This window comes from Leptodactylus fuscus, chromosome 4 (genome assembly GCF_031893055.1).
Source record: "Leptodactylus fuscus isolate aLepFus1 chromosome 4, aLepFus1.hap2, whole genome shotgun sequence".
In the NCBI taxonomy this organism is placed as follows: Eukaryota; Metazoa; Chordata; class Amphibia; order Anura; family Leptodactylidae; genus Leptodactylus; species Leptodactylus fuscus.
The window spans coordinates 203,786,028-203,808,845 of record NC_134268.1 but is presented as its reverse complement, the minus strand read 5'-3'; the positions used below and the strand labels follow the sequence as shown (position 1 = coordinate 203,808,845).

General features: G+C 47.7%; 1 protein-coding gene across 6 annotated transcripts in view; it reads right to left on the bottom strand.

Moving 5' to 3' along the window:
* ARHGAP21 (Rho GTPase activating protein 21) overlaps nucleotides 1-22,818 on the bottom strand; it is a 117,449-nt gene that overhangs the window by 83,487 nt on the left and 11,144 nt on the right. For 5 of the 6 annotated variants that reach the window (XM_075271677.1, XM_075271676.1, XM_075271679.1 and 2 more), the window contains exon 1: nucleotides 10,558-10,756. The exons of the other annotated variant lie outside the window; for it this stretch is intronic. In XM_075271677.1, the coding sequence (XP_075127778.1) occupies nucleotides 10,558-10,665 (108 nt within the window). In that variant the 5' untranslated portion in view covers nucleotides 10,666-10,756. Of the gene's footprint in view, nucleotides 1-10,557; nucleotides 10,757-22,818 lie in introns of those variants that run through there. 6 annotated transcript variants of the gene reach the window in all.

Below are 22,818 nucleotides of genomic sequence, written 5' to 3'. Positions count from 1 at the left end.
CTGTGAAATACCAATCTCAGCAGGACACAGAGCAGCCCCGCGCCTGACCAGTCATGTGTCTGGGTAATGTGCCATGGTCTGCGGGAGCCTTTGAAATGTCCCATTTTATTGCTACAAGGTGCATTCCTTTACAATGCTTGAAAAGTTACTCTGAGGATCAGACAAGTCAGCAGAAGGTCCCCCCCCCCCCCCTTTTTCCCGCTGCTGCCCGGGACCCGGACACTTCCCCATACATCTCCAAGACGGGTGCTAAGATTAGTCAGAGGGATATAAGAAAAGGCCGGGATTGTGCAATTTGGATATTCCCCTCCGTTTTATGGATCCTATTAAGGTTTCACCTGCAAAACTAAAGAAACCCTTCAGGGGCCGAGGCCGCACGTCGCAGAATAGCAACATTTTTTTGCGGGGGGTTTTCAGCCAAAGCCCTAAGGGTAGGTTCACACAGAGGGAGTTGGCACTGAATTTGAGGCGGATTCCGGTTGACCACGTCATTTATGTAGATTAATCCCAAAAAAAGCTGTGTAAATAGGTTGACGTCTGACTAATGTGAACACTCCATAAAAATAAACCTGACAACTCCCCAGAAATCACCTGACTCATCGGTAACACGGGATCGCCATCAATAAAGCTGGAAGACAAAGGGATCAATGCAATATGGCTGATGGGTGACTTGACGGGTTCTTCTCGGTGATCAGGAATCTCACCAAGACTTACATACCTGAGAGCCAAGTCACGTGTATTGTGTGAGGTCGGGACGGCCGCACAATGCACCAGCACGTTCCTGCTCATCGGCCATATAATGGCAAATCATGGCGGCACCATCATGGTACGGCACCATCATGGCTGGCAGTGTAGGACAGATTGGCAAAGTTCGACTGTCCATTATAGAAGCGGCTGGTACAATAGCAATGGCTGTAGCCTGGGCAGCGGCACGGTTGTGTAGTCAACATGGCACGGACCCCGATAGGTATAACGTTCAACTGGCATAGCTTCACCCGACCAACCAATAGTGAATTCACAGCTATACAATATGTGGTAAGCGCCAGTAGGACTATAGGGGGGCACCTAGGAATAACCTCCAGATCACACCATCAGCAGGACTATAGGGGGGCACCTAGGAATAACCTCCAGACCTCACCATCAGCAGGACTATAGGGGAGCACCTAGGAATAACCTCCAGACCTCACCATCAGCAGGACTATAGGGGGGCACCTAGGAATAACCTCCAGATCACACCATCAGCAGGACTATAGGGGGGCACCTAGGAATAACCTCCAGACCTCACCATCAGCAGGACTATAGGGGAGCACCTAGGAATAACCTCCAGACCTCACCATCAGCAGGACTATAGGGGGGCACCTAGGAATAACCTCCAGACCTCACCATCAGAAGGACTATAGGGGGGCACCTAGGAATAACCTCCAGACCTCACCATCAGCAGGACTATAGGGGGGCACCTAGGAATAACCTCCAGACCTCACCATCAGCAGGACTATAGGGGAGCACCTAGGAATAACCTCCAGACCTCACCATCAGCAGGACTATAGGGGGGCACCTAGGAATAACCTCCAGACCTTACCATCAGGAAGACTATAGGAGGGGACCTAGGAATAACCTCCAGACCTTACAATCCGCAGGACTATAGGGGGGCACCTAGGAATAACCTCCAGACCTCACTATCAGGACTATAGGGGAGCACCTAGGAATAACCTCCAGACCTCACCATCCGCAGGACTATAGGAGGGGACCTAGGAATAACTTCCAGACCTCACCATCCGCAGGACTATAGGAGGGGACCTAGGAATAACTTCCAGACCTCACCATCCGCAGGACTATAGGGGGGCACCTAGGAATAACCTCCAGACCTCACCATCAGCAGGACTATAGGAGGGGACCTAGGAATAACCTCCAGACCTCACCATCCGCAGGACTATAGGAGGGGACCTAGGAATAACCTCCAGACCTCACCATCAGCAGGACTATAGGGGGGCACCTAGGAATAACCTCCAGACCTCACCATCAGCAGGACTATAGGGGGGCACCTAGGAATAACCTCCAGACCTCACTATCAGGACTATAGGGGAGCACCTAGGAATAACCTCCAGACCTCACCATCCGCAGGACTATAGGAGGGGACCTAGGAATAACCTCCAGACCTCACCATCCGCAGGACTATAGGAGGGGACCTAGGAATAACCTCCAGACCTCACCATCCGCAGGACTATAGGAGGGAACCAAGGAATAACCTCCAGACCTCACCATCCGCAGGACTATAGGAGGGGACCTAGGAATAACCTCCAGACCTCACCATCCGCAGGACTATAGGGGGGCACCTAGGAATAACCTCCAGACCTCACCATCCACAGGACTATAGGGGGGCACCTAGGAATAACCCTGACATCAAGTCAGTGAAAAACCAGAAGACTAATTAGGGTATGTTCATATGGCGAAACTTGCATTCCGCATGTGAACAAATGAACAGACCTAATCAGGAGGGAGTGTTGTACTGTGGAATCTGCAGCAAGAAAGGTCATCTCTAGAGATGAGCGAATACTATTCGAAACAGCAGTTTCGAATAGCACGCTCCCATAGGAATGAATGGACGCAGCCGGCGTCCGGCTGCTTAACTCCCTGTGCGCCGGCTGCATCCATTCATTCCTAGGGGAACGTGCTATTCGAAACTGCAGTTTCAAATAGTATTCGCTAATCTCTATCGCACTTCTTTTTTCCGCTACTAGTTACCGGAAAAAGTAGTGAGTGGCTTCCCTTGAAGTCCATGGGAGCCGTTTTTGCCAGTGGATTTTGAGGTGGATTCCGCGTCACAATCAGCTGCCAAAAAACTGTGTGAACAGACCCTAAAAGAAGGTAACAAGAGTAATACCTTACATAGTCTGACTACTATTTACATTGGAGACTTGGAGATGGGCACCGGTGTGGGTACTGCAAAATAAAGCGGTAATGGAAGCGAATAGTTGGCAGCTTGAGGGCGGCAGACGTGTTTACTAGCTGGCATGTAGCGGGCGGATAATTATCATTTCACTGAAGACATTCTCATTAAACCGCACAAGACGGCAGAAGAAGAGACAGCAACTGCTATGGAAAGTGACTCGTAAGAATAGTACGCGGCGGAGAGGAGCAGATCCTACAGGACTATAACTCCCAGCAAGTTGTGGATGTACTGAAGTACTGTCCGACCTACATTACACATCCACAACGTAATAGGTTTATTTACACATCTGCCATGGATCACCAAGCCTCTTCCGCACCTCCAAGGTGGCTCAGTGGTTAGCACAAGGTGGCTCAGTGGTTAGCACTGTAGCCTTGCAGCGCTGGAGTCCTGGGTTCGAATCCCACCAGGAACAACATCTGCAAGGAGTTTGTATGTTCTCCCCATGTTTGCGTGGATTTCCTCTCATTCTACAAAGACATACTGATAATAAAAAAAATGTACATTGTGGTCCCTATATGATCCCTATATGAACGGAAGAACAAGGCTCTAAATAGACAATAAACCACCCAATAAGATATATAGGACTTGTCTTAACCAGAGGAATTTCCTTCTGGCTTATCTCTGCTCCGTCTACTGTTTCCGATGGTGCGGGGCTGTACATTGCACTGCAGCTTTGTGCTGAATTTTACTAGGTTTGTAAACCGGACGTCTCCGTACGAGCCAGCCCAAATTCTGCTCATTGACTCTGCATTGCAGCAGCCTCTGCAGCACCTCCCTGAATCGTGCAGGGTGCACTCGCTCCCCTCCAGAGGACAGACCCACAACCTCCACACGCTCATACAGACTGTGTGTATGCAATGCACGTTATTTATGGGCCAGCCCGAGCAGGAGGATTTCACACAAGTTATTACAGGAGTCGATGGATCAAAGTGATCATTACATTTGCATCATCGCTATTTGGGGTTATTTTTCCCTTCCAGTCTGACTAAATCGATGCAAGGCAAATCGGATGTCTTGTACAGAGACTGTGCAAGTGTTGCTGCACAATGGCATTCACTTTGTAAACTTTATAAATGTTTTTGATTAAAAATTTGTGTTTACAGCGACGGAGACTCCATGGTGACAGACTGCAAACAAACCCTGTGTGTAGTCAGATCATACGGCCATGTGGGAATTTGTCACTCCTATGGAAAAGCTTCTATTACAGGAATTGTAATTCCCAACTATGGTATTACATGTGAAATAGTTCTGGTCTTATCTAGGCAGAGGCGTAACTACCGGGGTAGCAGCTGCCACAGGGCCCGGGACATTAGGGGCCCAGCGACAGTTGCTACCACATAATACTGTGTGCAGGGACCACTATGGGGGATAATACTGTGTGCAGGGGCCACTATGGGGGATAATACTGTGTGCAGGGACCACTATGGGGGATAATACTGTGTGCAGGGACCACTATGGGGGATAATACTGTGTGCAGGGACCACTATGGGGCATAATACTGTGTGCAGGGGCCACTATGGGGCATAATACTGTGTGCAGGGACCACTATGGGGGATAATACTGTGTGCAGGGACCACTATGGGGGATAATACTGTGTGCAGGGACCACTATGGGGGATAATACTGTGTGCAGGGACCACTATGGGGCATAATACTGTGTGCAGGGACCACTATGGGGCATAATACTGTGTGCAGGAGCCACTATGGGGGATAATACTGTGTGCAGGGGTCACTGTGGGGCATAATACTGTGTGCAGGGACCACTATGGGGCATAATACTGTGTGCAGGGACCACTATGGGGCATAACACTGTGTGCAGGGACCACTATGAGGGATAATACTGTGCGCAGGGGCCACTATGGGGGATAATGCTGTGTGCAGGGACCACTATGGGGCATAATACTGTGTGCAGGGGCCACTATGGGGGATAATACTGTGTGCAGGGGCCACTATGGGGCATAATACTGTGTGCAGGGGCCACTATGGGGGATAATACTGTGTGCAGGGGCCACTATGGGGCATAATACTATGTGCAGGGGCCACTATAGGGCATAATACTGTGTGCAGGGACCACTATGGGGCATAATACTGTGTGCAGGGACCACTATGGGGCATAATACTGTGTGCAGGGACCACTATGGGGCATAACACTGTGTGCAGGGGCCACTATGGGGATAATACTGTGCGCAGGGGCCTCTATGGGGGATAATACTGTGTGCAGGGGCCACTATGGGGGATGATACTGTGCGCAGGGGCCACTATGGGGGATAATACTATGTGCAGGGGCCACTATGGGACATAATACTGTGTGCAGGGGCCACTATGGGGCATAATACTGTGTGCAGGGGCCACTATGGGGGATAATACTGTGTGCAGGGGCCACTATGGGGCATAATACTGTGTGCAGGGGCCACTATGGGGGATAATACTGTGTGCAGGAGCCACTATGGGGCATAATACTATGTGCAGGGGCCACTATGGAGGATAATACTGTGTGCAGGGGCCACTATGGGGCATAATACTATGTGCAGGGGCCACTATGGGGGATAATACTGTGTGCAGGGGCCACTATGGGGCATAATACTATGTGCAGGGGCCACTATGGAGGATAATACTGTGTGCAGAGGCCACTATGGGGCATAATACTATGTGCAGGGGCCACTATGGGGGATAATACTGTGTGGAGGGGTCATTCATTTTAAAGGTTGACATATGTTCTTCACAGGGGCTAAAACCTCTGCAAAGTTGCTTTTAAACATGGTAAAACGTAATAGTACAAGAAACAGCAACCTTTGGCGCTGCAGCTGTCGCAGAACTACAACTCCCAGTGACTGGAGCATGCTGGGAGTTGCAGTTTCCGAACAGCTGGTGTGAGAAGGTTGAGCGCTGGAGTGGAGGCTTCTGTAGGATCTAGGCCCGCGTGCTCCTAAATGGCTTTTACAGTGTTGTATAAGTAGTGCGGCCATTAATATTCCATGGTAACAAGCTTTCCGAGAGTCGTTTGGGTTTTTAACTCTGCAGAATGCTTTTCTTCCCTGGGATAATTTGCAAAGCCACAGGTATGACTGGCGGATATGGAGGAGTAATACCCGGCGGAATATTCTGACCGTTAATTGCCGCATTCACCGTAAAAAGCTTTGCTTCACTTAATGCTACCTAATGACTTCCTGGCTGCACGAGCGGTGGAACGGACCTGCAGGAACATCGCTCCGCTTATTGAAGGCTGGGATGAGTAAGCAGTTTATATCCATTATGGCAAGAGGCCACGGTATATAGGAATATAAAAGGGTGTCCATATGCATCAGGATCAATAACAGAGGCACAAAGAAGTTACTTTTCCCTGAACTTATATGGACAAACTCAATACTTATAGGTCATTTAGAAATGAAGGGGTCATGCAGTCAACGCCTCGAAATAAGAGTACGACTTAGGGTGCATTCAGACTACGTAACGCCGGGCGTGTATGAGAGCCGTACACGCCGGCATTACGGCAGACTGCCGAACACTTCCCATTCACTTCAATGGGAGCGCTCGTAAACGCCGCTGTTACGAGCGCTCCCATTGAAGTGAATGGGAAGTGTTCGGCAGTCTGCCGTAATGCCGGCGTGTACGGCTCTCATACACGCCCGGCGTTACGTAGTCTGAATGCACCCTTAGATGTTAAAGAGGACCCTTTTACCTCTAGCTCTCTAATTTTCAATAGGCTCCGTTCCACTAGTTGGGATTTTTCCCCACGACATTCCTGAGCAGTCAGTGAAGTCAGTTTTGGTTTGTCGTGAGTTAGTTAGCCTCTGTACTGTCAGGAGGGCGGGGTCAGGGAAGGGGGAGTGATGGTGAGCTCTGACCAATTGGATAGTTTTGAATAGTACTCGCTCATCTCTACTCAGGGACAATGGAGCAGGGTCCATTTAAGGGGGCAAAGAACTGAAACTGGTGAAGGTGGTTTCAAGAGAGTCCAGTTTGGGGGGAAATATATTTATAAAAAGGACCCCATTAAATAGTAGGAAGGGACCACTATATCAGCCCGACGTTGCTATAAAGAGACTTGCACTCAGACAACCCAACAATTTAAGAGGACACTGTGCAATGACCAATTTACCCAGTGGTGGCGCTGGAGGGAAAATTAACACTTCCTTCCTGGGTTTTCTGACGGTTATGGCTGATCGCTGGAGGCCCCATCATTTTATTACCCAGTAACCCATCCTGCAAGTAAGGATTGGATAAAGTGGAGGATCCCTTTAATACATTCCTTTACTCAGTAGCACTTTCCACCATGTGTTGCACCCATTAGGTTGCAGACTTCTCACCTTATGGCATCCAGAGGTGCTACCTCCCGCAAAGCCCCCTACTACGTGCCCATAGCCAGACCTGTGAGATTCCCCATGTCCAGGTACATTTCACTAAGGACACCTCCTTTGGTAAACATGATGACATCCTCTAAGAGTGTTCCCAACTTAAAGTCATTGACCTTCACAGGTCTCCACTTCTGATCACCCCCATGACTCAATCCCATAGATTGTAAGCCCTCGCGGGCAGGGCCCTCTACCCCACTGTGCCAGCCGATCACTGTTAGTATGATATGTACCTGTATATTTTGTGTATTGTATGTAACCCCCAAATGTAAAGCACCATGGAATTAATGGCGCTATATAAACAATAATAATAATAATAATAATAATAATAATAATCCCGAGAGGGCCGACTTCAGCTGGTGGCCTCTCCATGGTCAATAAACCTGGAGTCTCAACGTCTGGAGAAAGATACAGTCAAGCTATAGTACGTCTGCATTAACATGACCGACAATATTGAGCACCTTAAGGGTTATTACTTGACCTTGAGAAGCCCTTCTGCCCAAAAACAAAGGGGCATTAAAACCTGGGGGCCAGCCACTTGGGCTAGAAACCTTTATCTCCTAAGTCTAAGGCTAGGTCACCATTCGCATTGGAGGTCCACAGCGCTAATCTTCCCGTCATTGGCTATTGGGAAACAGATCTATATATAGAAGACACTCTAGGTGTGAACATGGCCTAAAGCTCTCTTGCTACGACTATTTTAGTAAATACCTACATACGTGAAATTACAATTGTGGAGCATTTTCTTCATTTTTTCATCCTATGTCATCCTCTGTTATTACTCCGAGAATTTTATGAACCTGACAATTGTCAGTTAGCACGGCCCTGACAATATCCAGCGCTATAAGGACACACCCCTTTGACAAGTGAATAGTAACACCCAGTTGTCAGTTTAAAGGAGTTGTCTGGGGAATTTAGTTGAACTCTTGATGGTGAAGCCAGTTGGATCCACCCCCTCACTCCTTTCCCAATCTCATAGCGACCTAGGAGTTAGATCACGGCTTCCCATCATGTGACCCAGAATTCGGGGCAGGCTGGAACCCCAAGGTCCATCATCAAGAGGCCTCGGGAATAGGTAAGTAAATATAAAACTTCCCTTTAAAGGGATTCTACCATTGAAATGATTTTTTTTGGCGATCACACGTCAGAATAGCCTTTGGAAAGGCTATTCGTCTCTTACCTTTAGACGTGGTCTCCGCTGCGCCGTTCTTTAGAAATGCCGGTTTTTACCAGTATGCAAATTAGTTCTCTCGCAGCGATGGGGGCGTGCCCCAGCGCTGAAAAATGCGATGGGGGCGTCCCCACTGCTGCTCAAAAACACGCTCCAGCGACGCCTCTATCTTCGGCTGGATCCTCCCCTTCTTTCGTTGTCTTCCTTTGCGTCACTACCAACGCCTGCCGGCCAGCAGCCGTTTTTGGGAGGCCGCTCTAGCTCTTGTAGTTCAATACAAGAGCGGCCTTCCAAAAATGGCTGCCGGCCGGCATGCGCAGGTGTTGGGAGTGACGCAAAGGAAGACTACGTGTTTTCGAGCAGCAGTGGGGACGCCATCATCGCATTTTCAGCGCTTGGGCCCGCCCCCATTTGTGCGAGAGAACTAATTTGCATACCGATATTTCTAAGGAACGACGCAGCGGAGATCACGTCTATAGGCAAGAGACGAATAGCTTTTCTAAAGGCTATTCCGATGTGTGATCGCCAAAAAAAGTCATTTCAATGGTAGAATCCTTTTAAACAAAGTTTCATGAGGAATAACAGAGGAACAGCACAACATAAAGTTATGAAAAAAAACTTTTTTTCAGGAGGAACAGAATTACTTGCTAAGGCTATATTCACACAACCAGGCTCTTTCTTGGTCATGCTTTTTCATAGTCAAGTCAGCGCGGACTCACTGACCACCCGTATGGATTACACAGGATGATGGAAAGAACTTGTCCGTGATCCTTGGTAGTATGACTCTAACCTGAAAAACATGGCGGGAGGGGGAACGGCTCTTTAAAAGGCAATTTTCCATAATTCAACAAGGAGACTATTTTGCCCATTTTGATATAATTTACTTCTCTGAATATTTGCGTAAAAAAAAAAGCAACAACAGAAAACCCGACATCACCAACATCAACTGGGCAACCAACGCACGAAGCAAAACCCTCTCCAAAAGAACTTCGGCCTAAATTCTAACTTTGTCAGTTTTAGTTGTGAAGAGTCATGGAAAGGACAGCAACGGCAGTAACAATGACAGACAGAGTCCCCTCGTTCTGTCCATTCCTATTGACTACAATGTAAAAAAAAAATAGGAGATGCTTCACTTTGTCATGTTTGTTTACCGCAGGACAGTCAGAAAAGTAAAAAACATGAGAGTAGAAGGCTTCCATCTTGTTATTTTTGCATGGAGGTGAATGCAGACGGACTCCAGGGCTCTGTCCGTATCCATCAATGTTTGTTGCTCTCATTCTTTGACGGATGAGAGCAATGGACATTGAGTACCAGCAGGCTGTGTATGTATAGCATCTGTAATTGTGGGCCATATCCAAAAACCAACCACGGTCCTGTGCATGGGGGGCCTTAGGTCTGGGCAGGGTCTCGGCCTCTGGATGTAAATATCATTCACTCACAGCAAACAGATCTTCAAAAAAAAAAAAAAAAGGGGAGAAATTGGAGAAAATATTTTTTTAAAAAGTTCGATAACTATGAACATGCTCGATAACATATCTGGGAAAACTCATTTAAAGGGTTATTTGCGCCTTGCTATAGTATACACCCCACACGTCCGATAGATGCAGGCGTTTATAGATGGCACATACACGGCCGCCTCACAAGGGTCAGGGGACCGCAGGCCTGAGACAGATGCGAGTCCCACAGACGTCCAATATGGGGATACCCCTTTAAATCAAGTTCCTAGTGACACTGCAGTATTTCCCGGTTCAACAAAAGCTCTGCCGAAACTAGAACAGCGTCCTACTGCCGCAAGCTGAAGCATCCGCCTCAATGTGGTTGTAAGCAAACATCACAGGCAAGGATCATAAAGACACATCGAGATCTTGAACACTCTCTAAAGGAAAGTTATGGCTTCTTACAAGGTAAGGCAGCGCAATCTATAGCCGCCATCCTGACACCAAGATCAGGTAAACAGGGATCCCCTGATCAGACGTCATCCAACCTGATTCAGCAACTATCTGCAGCAATCCTACCCCAAATAGTGAAGGTCACCGGAGCACTGACCCCCTGACCATGCACTGACCCCCCTGACCATGCACTGACCTGGTTGCTCCATGCACAGTACAGATTGCACAGCAGGTTCCAGTTGGGGTTGAGCATGCAGTCGAGTATCCCGAACTGGGCCATAGTTTCCGTATAACGCAGGTGCATCCCCTGCCTCAGCCGGTTTGGGGCACATTAGATAGGATGAGAGCGATGCAGTGCACAGAACCACAGGCAAGACCTTCCTCTCCCTGACTGTGGCCACTCAGCAGCGAGAACACAAGACATTACCAATAGGAAAGCATCAACTCCTCCAAACACAGCTCAGGTCTGCGAGAAGTCTTGTCTGGGCCGAGGGAGGGTGCAGCTGAAACACAACACAAGTCATGCCCTGCTGTACCGATGCAGAGAGGAATATGTCTTCTGGCAGAAGCAGCTGCACACCGCAGTCCTGTCAGTCACATCTGCAGACGAGAACATGTATATATGTATACCTATAGTATATCAAGTGCGGACCCCATGCTCTGCAGCTGCAGGGGGCATCGCTGGCATATGGCCCAGTGTGACCAGTATATATACACAGGAGACTCCTGCACATAAAGCAGCCCCCTGTGCAGCCATGGCCACAAAAACCTCAGCAATGGTTACACATGTGGAGTGGAGACCTAAGAGTTAGGGTCTTTTACAATCACTGAAAGTGAGGGGTCAGGGACCAGCGGCACTGAAGCTATTGGAGAACCACAATTCCCAGCAAGCTCTATGCACTTCTATGAGAGTTTTTATAAGGGTCATGCTGGGAGTTGTAGTTTTACAACAGCTGGAGTGGTGACGGTTGAGGACCCTTGATCTATACAGGGGGTATGTTAGGGGGATGGGTCTGATCGACATTAGGACACCTTAAAGTGAATTTTGGAGTATCAAAAATATTGTGCTGGTTAAAGGAGCATACCCCTTTAATTAGCACAACTGCTGGATGGTGGGGCAATTTGACTGGGACAGGGTGCATGCTCCACCACCGCTCCATTCAAGTGCTTGAACAGGGACTCCTCATCCCCATAACCGCAGAATCCCAATGGATTATGACTTTCATCCCAATGTAGTATGGGGGGGCTCAGTGGTTAGTACTGCTATGCCGGAGTCCTGGGTTCAAATCCAGCCAAAGACAACATCTACAAGGAGTTTGTATGTTCCCCCTGTGGGATTCCTCCGGGTACTCCAATACGTGGAATAGTTGGGCCCTATACAAGAAAACAAAATAAATAAAATCCTCCAACATGCCTCACCCAGAAATCAAGGAGGAAATAACCTGACAAGTTTGGCTAGGCCATATATTCTGGAATATTCCAATAAATCTGAAGCAGTGAGTAGATTTCTGCTGCAGCAAGAGGCCTCCCAGCCAATGCTCACACTTCCATAATGCATATGTATCAGCAATACAGAAGGTTTATCTATAGGTCCCGATCATGACCGAGGCATAGGACTGAATTTACACACAGCCATTTTTCCATACATTGCATCGAAGCTGACCTTGTAGTCACAGGCGTGTTAGAAGGTTCCACGGCGCGCACTACAGGAAGGCGTTGTATAAACTTTTCAACCAAGTGTCACAATGATCTAAAAATTTTTAGCCCACATGAAGACCACCTAGACCACTCCGTCAGGTCAGGTTTCTATTGCCTATAGATTATTAGAAGTCAATGACAGATGTCTGGATCAGTCATAGCTCCAGCAACAGAAATGATGCAGAGTCAATGGAGCAATAACCAATATTTCTATAGGTTATGATTTCTATGGGAAGTCGCCTATAAGGATGGCGGTGATAGCCATAAGGGTTTGGCAACAAGAGAAAGCAAAGAAAGAGTTAAACCGCTGTACAGCAATAGTTTGCACTCGCACCTTGGAGTCAGAGAAGATCAGGTCTCTCCTTGCAATGAGTCAGGTCCCTGCTCTTACATTTTGTATGTACAGTGCAGTATGTGGCACCTATGGTCCAAGGATCCCGGGCATCTTGCAACTTCACACCCAAGTATTACCCAACCCCACAAGTTACTGATGTTTACAGTCTTCGATCCCATTTACAGGCTGGTGCGAGGCCCTTCCCATAGCACAGTTATGTGTCTGTAAAGTGTACGGCTATACAGAGAACGGAGGGGCGGATAGCAAACATCTATAGGCCAGGCTTGGCTTTATGGAGAGCGGCTGGGGTTGTAAGAAGACACTAAACATAGAAAAGATACAAAAATCTCAAAACCAAGAATTTTTTTTTCTTTTTTTGGTTAATATAAAAGCTTCTCTCTGCCAAGGAGCTCAAATAAGTCCCCCTTTTGTCTGGCTGTAACACAACTGGCTGCAGCAGGAGCCTCCCCCTACTCTACCTGTAGCAAAACTATCAAAGGGGTTGCGATAGCCGAGACAGCAACCTTCGGCACTGCGGTTGAACTACAACCCCCATTAGAATCCATTCACTAAGTATTCACAGCGGCTGGACTATCCAAACCTGCTGACCCCCAGAGACAGAGTTTAGGGTTTCTCTAATTATATACAGAGATACATCGTACAGGAAAGCAGAGGTCTTCAGATTGGTTCGGGGGCAACAGTGGTTAGTAGAGATGAGCGAGTAGTATTCGATCGAATACCTCCCCGCCATAGGTATGCATATAAGCAGCCGAACACCAAGGGGTTAAACACATCGAATATTCACTGCGCTTAACCCCTTGGTGTTCGGCTGCTTACACGCATACCTATGGCGGGGAAGTATTCGATCGAGTACTACGCGCTCTTCTCTAGTGGTTAGCACTGGAGTCTTGCAGCGCTGGAGTCCTAGGTTCGAATCCTGCCAAGATCAACATCTGCAAGAAGTTTGTATGTTTGCGTCGATTTCCTCCCATACTCTAAAGACATCCGATATGGAAAATGTAGATTGTGAGCCCTATATGGCTGACAGTAGGTGTGCCCCTGCGGGACAGGACACTGACACAAATGGGCGCACCAGAGATAACCGAGCACATAGGTATGTATGAAGGCAACGGGAGCGGGATGCATCCAGTCTAATGGGGCACTCCTACATTCATAGCAGAGGTAACCCATGATCAATGGGAGTTTTACCAGTCAGACTTTCAGCAACCCTAGGATAAATCTGCTTCGTGGCCTATACCCTTTAAGTTGTCCAACTAGAAAACTGGATCCCACGAAAACCCAACATACAAGTTGGGTGGAAGACGAGCAAACCGATAGCAAGATATACCGGGCACCATCATCTCTACGGTGGAGGCAAGATTGATGGAAAACCAGGGCGATTCCCATTCATCATGGCATATATCGATATAGCGTGATGGTGGTCATCATGGCTGCGCGGTTACGTAAACAGAGATCACCATACTGACATACGTCTAACTCTTCCTTCTCTAAAACCTCCTAAGCGTGCAAACTGCGCACCCTTCGTTTCCAGCAGAGGGCTGCCAAAAACCGCGGAATAACTAATGTTCCAGAAGATCGTCCACGCGAGGGAGGGGGCAGGAAATCTGCATGTTAATAACACACTACACCAAATGCTCTCTCAATTACAAGTTATTCATTTTCAGGGCTCAAATTAGGTAATTTATGACTACACTACACAAACATGCAAGACCGAGCCCGACAGCCATGAGGGAGACTTCCAGGCCGGGGGAGGGGATGATCCACGTAGCGCCCCGACAACCCCCAATGGATAAAAATTCATTTATTAACCTTCTTAGATAATTTTGTATCTATATAAAGTCGTCTCTCCTAGTCACAGCTTATCTGGAAATGCTGGGTGGTGGAGTTTTGCAAAAACAAGAGTACAGGGGGCAATAGGATACTAGCCCAGCATGAGCCATACGTATAGGGCCGTGTCCATCTGGTAAACATGCTATGACGGGGATTGATGGTGGTCTGACCTCTGGGACCTCCACCGATACCTTAGCGCTGTTTCCTCTTCTAGGTTTACCCTGCACAGCTGGGTGGTCGGGACACTACAGAGGGAACAACAGTATATGGCTACGTGTGTTCTCTCTCAGTATCAGTGGGGTCCCACAGGCAGACCCCTATCGATCATGAAATCATAGCATACCCAAACAGGATAGCTGTCAGTCGCCCGACCAAGCGTTAGGTTCACATTCGCGTCAGTCTTCACTGCAGTCTGCCAAAAATCAGCAAAGGAAAAGTCCTGTCCTGTCACATGACAGACACCTAACAGACCACATTATATAGCCAATGGCGTCCACTTGGCTCCTTGAGCAACCGCCGTTTTAGCGATCCGCCTCTCCAATGTTTGGGTGCCCCGACAGACCCTGAACGACGTAGAGCGAACCTAGCGCCAAGATGGTGTCCAGCACTCTGGGCGCCACTTCCTCTCGATCACATGACCATGCTGAATCTTGGTCCCTTTCAAATGCATGGGGCCGAGTAGCAGTACCCAGCACAGCCACTATGCGGCGTATTGAAAAGGCCGCTGCAACCAATATCGTCGCTCCAGACAATCTCTATGTATATAAGCCTCGAACCGGAATCTCGGTTGGAGACTCCGTCTCATTGTCCACCTAAAATTGGTCGCAAGTTTCAGTTTCAAAAACAACGAACACCCGATGGACCCCATTAGTCAATGGGGTCCGAAAGTCTCCATACCTCAAAGTATGGAGAAAGTCATCACACCTATTGTGCAAGCTGACAAATCATGGCTATGGTATGGATAAAATGCTATGGAATATGGTGGTGCTATATAAGCAAGCAAAATACAAAAAAATAAAAATAAATAGGGGATAAGTTGCATGCTATACGGGGAACAGAACCGTAAAATCTGCCCCCTATACAATAGGCAAAGGCTGACTGACTCGCACTAGCGCCGGGTGATCCCTCTTCTGATGCATTGGAGGACCAGAAGAACAGACCAATATACTGTGAAAATGGCGGACACCAATGGAGTCCAAGGCATCGCCATTGACTACAATGGGGTCTACTGGATATCTGTTCTTTTTGGGCTGCTATCTATACATTAGATCAGGGATAGGGAACCTCAGCTCTCCTGCTGCTGTGAAACTACAACTCCCAGCATGCTCCACTCACTTCCATGGGAGTTCCAAGAACAGCAGAGCCAGTATGCATGCTGGGAGTTGTAGTTTTGCAACAGCTGGAGAGCTGAAGGTTCCCTACCCCTGCATTAGATGGTCATCCATTCAGTCAGTAGATACAAAAGGTGTATGGCTAGCTTAACTGAACGCTTGTACGTTGCACGCAAAACTTTGCAAAAAGGTTAAGAAAAAAAACACGCCCAAAGAACATTTGGTGCACACACCTCGCCACCTGCACTTCATGGGAAGCTGGATTTTTGGAAACCAATTTGTCCAGGTTTTTACAAATTAGACCAGTGCTCCCCCCCCCCCCCATTGAGCGGCGGCTCACAACGTGCTGTCATTTTTTCAATGTGGATTTTGATCCCACAGCTCAGACTTGCAAATCGCCCCCCAGCCCCTCCTATTCCCATAGCACGGCTCTAGCGCTATAACCGCAGTGGGCAGCTCACCAAGGCAGCACAATGAGCGCAGCGCACAAGTTTGGGAAAGAAAAAGAGGAGCAGATGGTGAGAATAGCAATAAACTCAATAGATCTTTATTTTAGCATATTCCACCCTCCGCTGCCAAGAACATTTATTTGTGAACTGCTGTCACATCCTCAATGAATGTGCGACAAGAAAAGCGAAAGAAGGACCGGACCTCTCCAAGTCTCGCACAATCCCCCCCAGCGACCCTTAATAACAGGAGGTTTGTGCCCGCACTCCTAAGCCCCCAGCCAGTTCACAAGCTACACAGCATAGGGTCCACTGTGAAGGGTACAAGCGGGCAGGGGGCAATGCCAGGAGACAATGGCCCGCCTGCACCTGCTTCCTGCAAAAATATGGCAACACAAAGGTTGTGCGGCTTCACATCCAACATCTCGATGCGACAGGGTGGTGGAATACGTGACAAAGGCTCAGGCTGGTTTTTGGCATTACCCTAAGTGACCTCTTGGCTCAGTGACCAGCATGGACTACAGCTGATGTCATGGCAAAAATTTCAGTAGTGCAAAGTATGTATTCATTCTCATGTGAGCGGAGACATGGCACAATGTGACTGTGGGGCGGCTCCAACATTGGGTGGTGCTCTAGGTTTAGGCAACTTCTGCACATTGAATGAAACAATTAGAATTTTTTGCAGTGTCTATGCCCCATGTCCATACTCAAGACAGCTGGAAGAGCGTTAAATATACTTCTATGGGTCCGGGCATTTTTTTAATGTAGATTATGAACCCCATATAGGAATCACAATGTACATTTTTTTCCCTATCCGTATGTACAATGGGAGGAAATCCACACAAACACAAGGAGAGCATACAAACTCCTTGCAGATGATGTTCCTGGAGGGATTCGAACCCAGGACTCCAGCGCTGCAAGGCTGCAGTGCTAACCACCGAGCCACCGTGTTTCCTAGCTTATGTATAGGGTGCTTGCTTCTTCGACAGATGTCCTAAGTATGCTGACGTTTACCAAGCCCAATCCAGAGAAGAGTGTAAGGGAGATGGCTGAGATCAATCACCCTTTTGGAAACACATATGGAGGTGAGCATGCATGTGTATGAAGGCATAGGGAGGAATAGCTAAGAGTAAGGTATAGCCAAGATTCGGAGTACAGGACTGTCGGAGCAGGCTCGCCTCTACACTGGTTATCAGAGTTCCTTCTTGCATCATACACCACTTCATTCTTCCTCCATACAGACCAAGGAGCGGAAGTTAATAAGTTACGAAAGTAACAAAAGGGCTTATTCTGGAGCACTTGGTGGTTTTGTAAAACCAGATGTTTCCTTTCAAGGCTCACCACAATTTACATATTCTGGTTAGACCTTCTCAACAGGAGACCTTGCGAGTTGTGAGAAGTAGCGAGGACAAGGCTCACGAGAGATTCTCTAGTAATTTCCCATTGTTCCACCTGCTAGAAGATTCCCCATGTACTAAATCAGGAGGGATCGGTAAGGGCACTTAGGGACATTCAGTGGGATTGGCTAAGGATCCCTGATGTAAGGACCTTCCCAAGAACCCGGACACCATCACACTCGCCTAAGGGTGCCCAAACACAAGTCACCCGATCACCGATTTTAGCAGGGGCAGCTTATCTTCCATGAGAACAAACTATTGGCCATATTGAAGTCTTCCAAACAAGATCCCACTACTTCATCCATGAGATCTCCCTCATAAAGGGGTCTTTCTCCTATACCCACCATGTGCTCTCCCCTGTATCAGCCGCCTGTCAATCTCGGCTCTTCTATTACTGTTGTGTTAGCAAATGTCACTTTTAATAAACCGACTGTCAACTTAATGAACAGAAGAGAACGCGACATCTGCGATGACATCTACGGGCGAGTAAAGTGACTGCGTATTAGGGCTGGAAGCTCAATAAAAACATACAAGCCATTCAAGGACAAGTCATGTACATGCTCTGTACTGCTGCACCAGGAGGGGGCGCCCCAACTCTGAGTCCTGTCCATGCTATATGGAGACTTGTCCCTTAAGACCACCCTACCACCATGTGCAGACCAGAAATACACTCCGTACATTGGCTGTATTTGCAGTCAGGAGACGGGAATCCTTGCACTCCGTAGTGATCCACCTCCACCATATACAGTACCGGAGAGTAGAATGCGAGGAAGCAGTGACCCCAACATCATAGAGCCCAATGATGGAAGGATCCCATTCCCTGACCAAGTTTGGACAAGGTAGTCAAGCCCGGAATGAACAATCATTACATGAGTGAATGGGTCAAAGACCCCATAAGGTGAGCACTCAATACCCATAAAATTCAGATCCAGGCATTGCTAAGACTTAAAGGGATTGTCCAGTTTAGGGTTCTGAGTTACACTACATTCACATCAGCATCAGAGTCCATCTGTCCCAGAGTTTAAACTAAAATCATGGACGAAAAAAGTACAAGTTCTGGAGGAGGGGGAGAGTATACTCTATGGACCGTACCATTAGAAGGGCTAACCCCATTCATAACCTTTATCTGGTGGTCAGACTGGAGGGCCATTACAAGGGCACATCTTACTCAGGAGGACTTGAAATGTCCAACATTACACAGAAAGATCACTGACAAATGTAAATTGTGTAATGCTTCATTCTCCCTGCGGGGGTGCTGTAGGGAACGTGAAGACTTCCTGCCAGGTTTCCCTACAGATCAGTGGGAGTCTAGAAGAAGTCAATTTGTTATCAACAGACCACCCTGTTGAGAACATTGGACGTCACACAGAATCGGATGAATGATGGAGGTCGGCCAGGTTGGCGTTTAGGCTGAGCCTTGTCTGGTTCCGTAGAATCTCTCACTAGAAAGCTAAAGGAATAACACATCCATAAGATGAAAATGTAACACAATGCAGCTCTGTTATAACCTCTTTTCCCGTCTTTACCGCACCTAGAAAGCTCACTCACGCAGGACAACAATGGCGTAACCCCACAACAATCGCCGGCACTGACATAAATTATCGACGAATTACTAGGTGGTTACATAGAATAATCCCGTCTGGAAACACCATTGTCCTCCACTCCTGTACTCTCATATCATACAAGTGTATTAAATCCTAATCCCATAGACACATGGCCAAACCTAAAAGAGGTCCATGGAGAAGGGAGTCAAATATAGCAGCCATGTGTAAACCATATAGCGACGGTATACTGTAAAACCGCAACATATGGATATAAACCATCAGAACCTAACAAAAGTAACTGATATACAACCCAAAAACTCAGAACAAAAGCAGATTTCGAGCTCTTACAGCGCTATTAGACCAGGTGATGATCGATCACGAAACAAGCCGGCGATCGTTACGACCTAAACTCATTATAGAGGACAGGCAGGCGGAGCGATCGCCGCACAGGACATGCACCGAGCTGTATACGGTATAGTGGCTGTGCTTGATATTACAACCCATCCCCATTCATTTGAAGGGGACCGAGTAGCAGCATGGCCATGTGAATCAATGGCCTGAGAAGAGGTCGACCAAGTGCTGCAGCTGATCAGCGACGGTCCTAGGTGTTGGACGTTACTGATCTAATATTAATCTGAATATGGCAGAGCAGAACAAAAACGGACATGATGCCTGTTTACCCCACAATGAGAAACTGAGTATCACATACGGGAAAGATGCAAAAGCAATTATCATGATTGCGGTAAAGTGGTCTCCAGTACGGAGTAAATTGGTCATCTCAGAGGCTCTTCCCATGAATATAACCCTGGTCTCGTACAAGTCTTCCGTGGAGAACAATTTCACTCGATGACAATTAGACTATTCTGTATGTAAGGGATATTTAGGTCAGCGACAGCTTTAGGGAAGTGCGGGTGGTAAATATAGGCTTCTATTACCGCCATTGTGTATGGAAATAATCACCCGAGCGTTCCCACACCTCGCTGATGCTCTGATCACACTCGTGCCGCTTGCTCTCCCTTGTTCAACGGAGACCGGTGGACGCCATTGGGGGCCGCTGGGTATCTGTAGCTTTTAAGCAGACCTTTGGCCCTTGTCAATCTATCCATAATGGACTGTCGGTCTTATGGTCGGCCAAAATTGTTCTAAAGTGCACGGTCGGCCCTTCACAATCCAAAAAGTATCATGAGTGGCCGGCCAAAAATAGGAGAATCTCTACCCATAGATTCAATGTATGGATAACTTGCGGTATTACCGTGACCTAGGACAAAACCTTGAAGCATTTCGTGGTCGGTGAATGAAGTAGTGGAGCCACCCAAGACTTGAAGATTGGATTTACTTTGACCTCAATAGAAAAAGTTACATGTCAAGAAAGCGTATTATCTTGCTGGCGTCTCGAGACGTGTCCTACCCTGCCCCATGACTTCAGATTCCTAACATAAAGAACCAAGGAGCGAGAGTGACTCACCTGCCGACCATCTGTGTGCCAGGGTTCAATGATAAAACGCATAGCCAAGCGCCAGGTCCATCCACGGTCTACGGCGAGGCGGCACCAGATAGAGCCAACATGTCAGTATTTGGACACAGATCCAGTCCTCGACATCTGACTAACCTGTAGTGATCTTCCCACGCACCGACAGAAACTTTACACAAGTGCTGAAAGCTGATAATTGCCAAAAATTGACCCACTCCCTTTTTATTTACAGCCTCCTATTTTTGCCTTTCCGTCGCTGCTGCCTACGTTATACTTAGGGCTTGAGCAACTCTCATCGCAAATCTGCATAAACAGAAACCTGTCCCGGACCCGAGACTCCACCTGCGAGGACGGAGAACGCCTAAAGAAGATTAAAGGAGTACGGCTAGATCGGTGGATGAAACCAGGAGTCTCATCCATGACTGATAGATGGAGCTCCCTGCCCGGTGGCCTCCTACATCATCGGTTACTAATGTCTTCCTGTTGGAATGACGGGACTGGTCAAGGAGTTATCGTCTTGTTACTAGCTATGTATAAGAAAGACGAATATATTGGGCCCTTACGCTTATCCCAGATGGATATCACCAGTGGAAGGGTCAGGGCACAGCTCACAGTCACCAACATGAGCAAAGAGCCACCATCAAGGGCAGCCCTTGCACCTTCTGGCTTGGTGCTACCTTGTTAGGTGGTCAGCATTTCATTAGAATGGGCACCATGTATTCCAGGGGTCTCAGTACCCCCAAAGTTTGCTCTTTCGTTCCGCCTCTACATTATTTGGAAGGAGTACTATATTATAGTATCGAAGCCAGGATCCTACAGAAGCCACTCTCCTCCAGATAGGCCAGCTCATGTCCATGACCGAGCGCCACCATGTCCATGCCTGATAAAAGGCTGACAGTAGGATCACCTACCCCAGTAAAGGGTAATATACAAGTACAATGCACCTTATTATGGAGCGGTAAGATTAGTAAGCACGCTCGCCTCTTACTCCGCACACCATAGCAAACACTTGTACTTATTGTTGTCATAACCTGGATCCAAGCTAAGGGTGTAACCGGTGTAGTCACCGACAATACGGCAATGTACAAGACGACAAACATTATCCTAGTGTAGGCTATAGACATAAGATAGCATGCATGATAGACATCGCTAGAGAGGGAGATAAGCAGCACTAGAGGCGCCTGGCCTCTGCTTATCTTACCTGTCTGGTCAACTATTCTCCAAATGGATGATTGGGTTAACCCGGTAGGTATGATCACTGGCATATCCAAGGGTCAGGTCTGAAGGGGTTATGTAGGGACATATTACTAATCTATAGACAGGTCCACCTGAGCCCTGATATTTACCTTTGCAGAGTGTTGGGAGTCTGTGCGTGCTACCTCCTACCTCCGACCCTGCTGTACTCCAGCTATAGGTCTCTAGAGTCAGTCATGTGACCAAAAATTGGACCATTGCACATGCAGCGGGATGTTATAGAGCAGGAGAAGCTGAGAAGACCAGGAATATATTCCATATATCTTGTTTTATTTCCCTTATATCCCTGCTGGGCTGAGAAGACAAGTGGACATCAATGAAGGAAGCTCTCCTAGATGGGGGTTGTCACCGAAGGAGCCAAAGTTTACGTTAAATTATATAAAATATTTAACCCTAAAGTGATACATCGAGCCTTACAAAGCATCCTTCTAGATGTCTTAGCCTGAACCAACAGGAAGTTCTGTCCAGCCTCCAATATGGCGGCTTCCGTTATAGTAATGTGACAAGGGCTATGCCTGTAATCCCAGGGAGTTTACAATAATCACAGCTCTCAAGGAGTAGTTTCCTACTGAAGTCATCTCTAAGGAAGCAGGTGAGGCCATGTATCAAGACGCTGCACAATGCAAGGAAACTTGTACTTGGTGAGGTAAGTGTAAGGCCCTGAAGAATTAGCAAGTTTATCACGGAAGGAGTCATGGAAAGATTTAGGGATTGTTGCGGTGCAAAAAAAAAAAAAATCACAGAATACATTGTACACGACATAGCGTAGATGGGCGATATAGTGGCCTTCCATGGGACCCATGGCCCCCCAGCCACTTCACAGCAGGAGAGACGCTTTACGGTCAGTACAAATGCAGTCTAGAGCTTGAGATTGCCAATGTCATCCAGCAGTAGCCAACATGGCCGGTATTGACAGCCTATATACTACATACAGTAGACATTCGCTAAGCCTCTGCCTACTAGTGAGAATCAACTGAGAACAATCCGCTTTACTGCAGGCTGTAAACCGAGACGTTGCTGCTTGACCAGTCTGTTTTGTAGCTGGTTTGGCCACTAGATGTCAGCACGTGTACAAAATGCAAAGGGCAGAATTTATTGCCCCATCTATGCTAGTGTTCTGATGAGCGATAT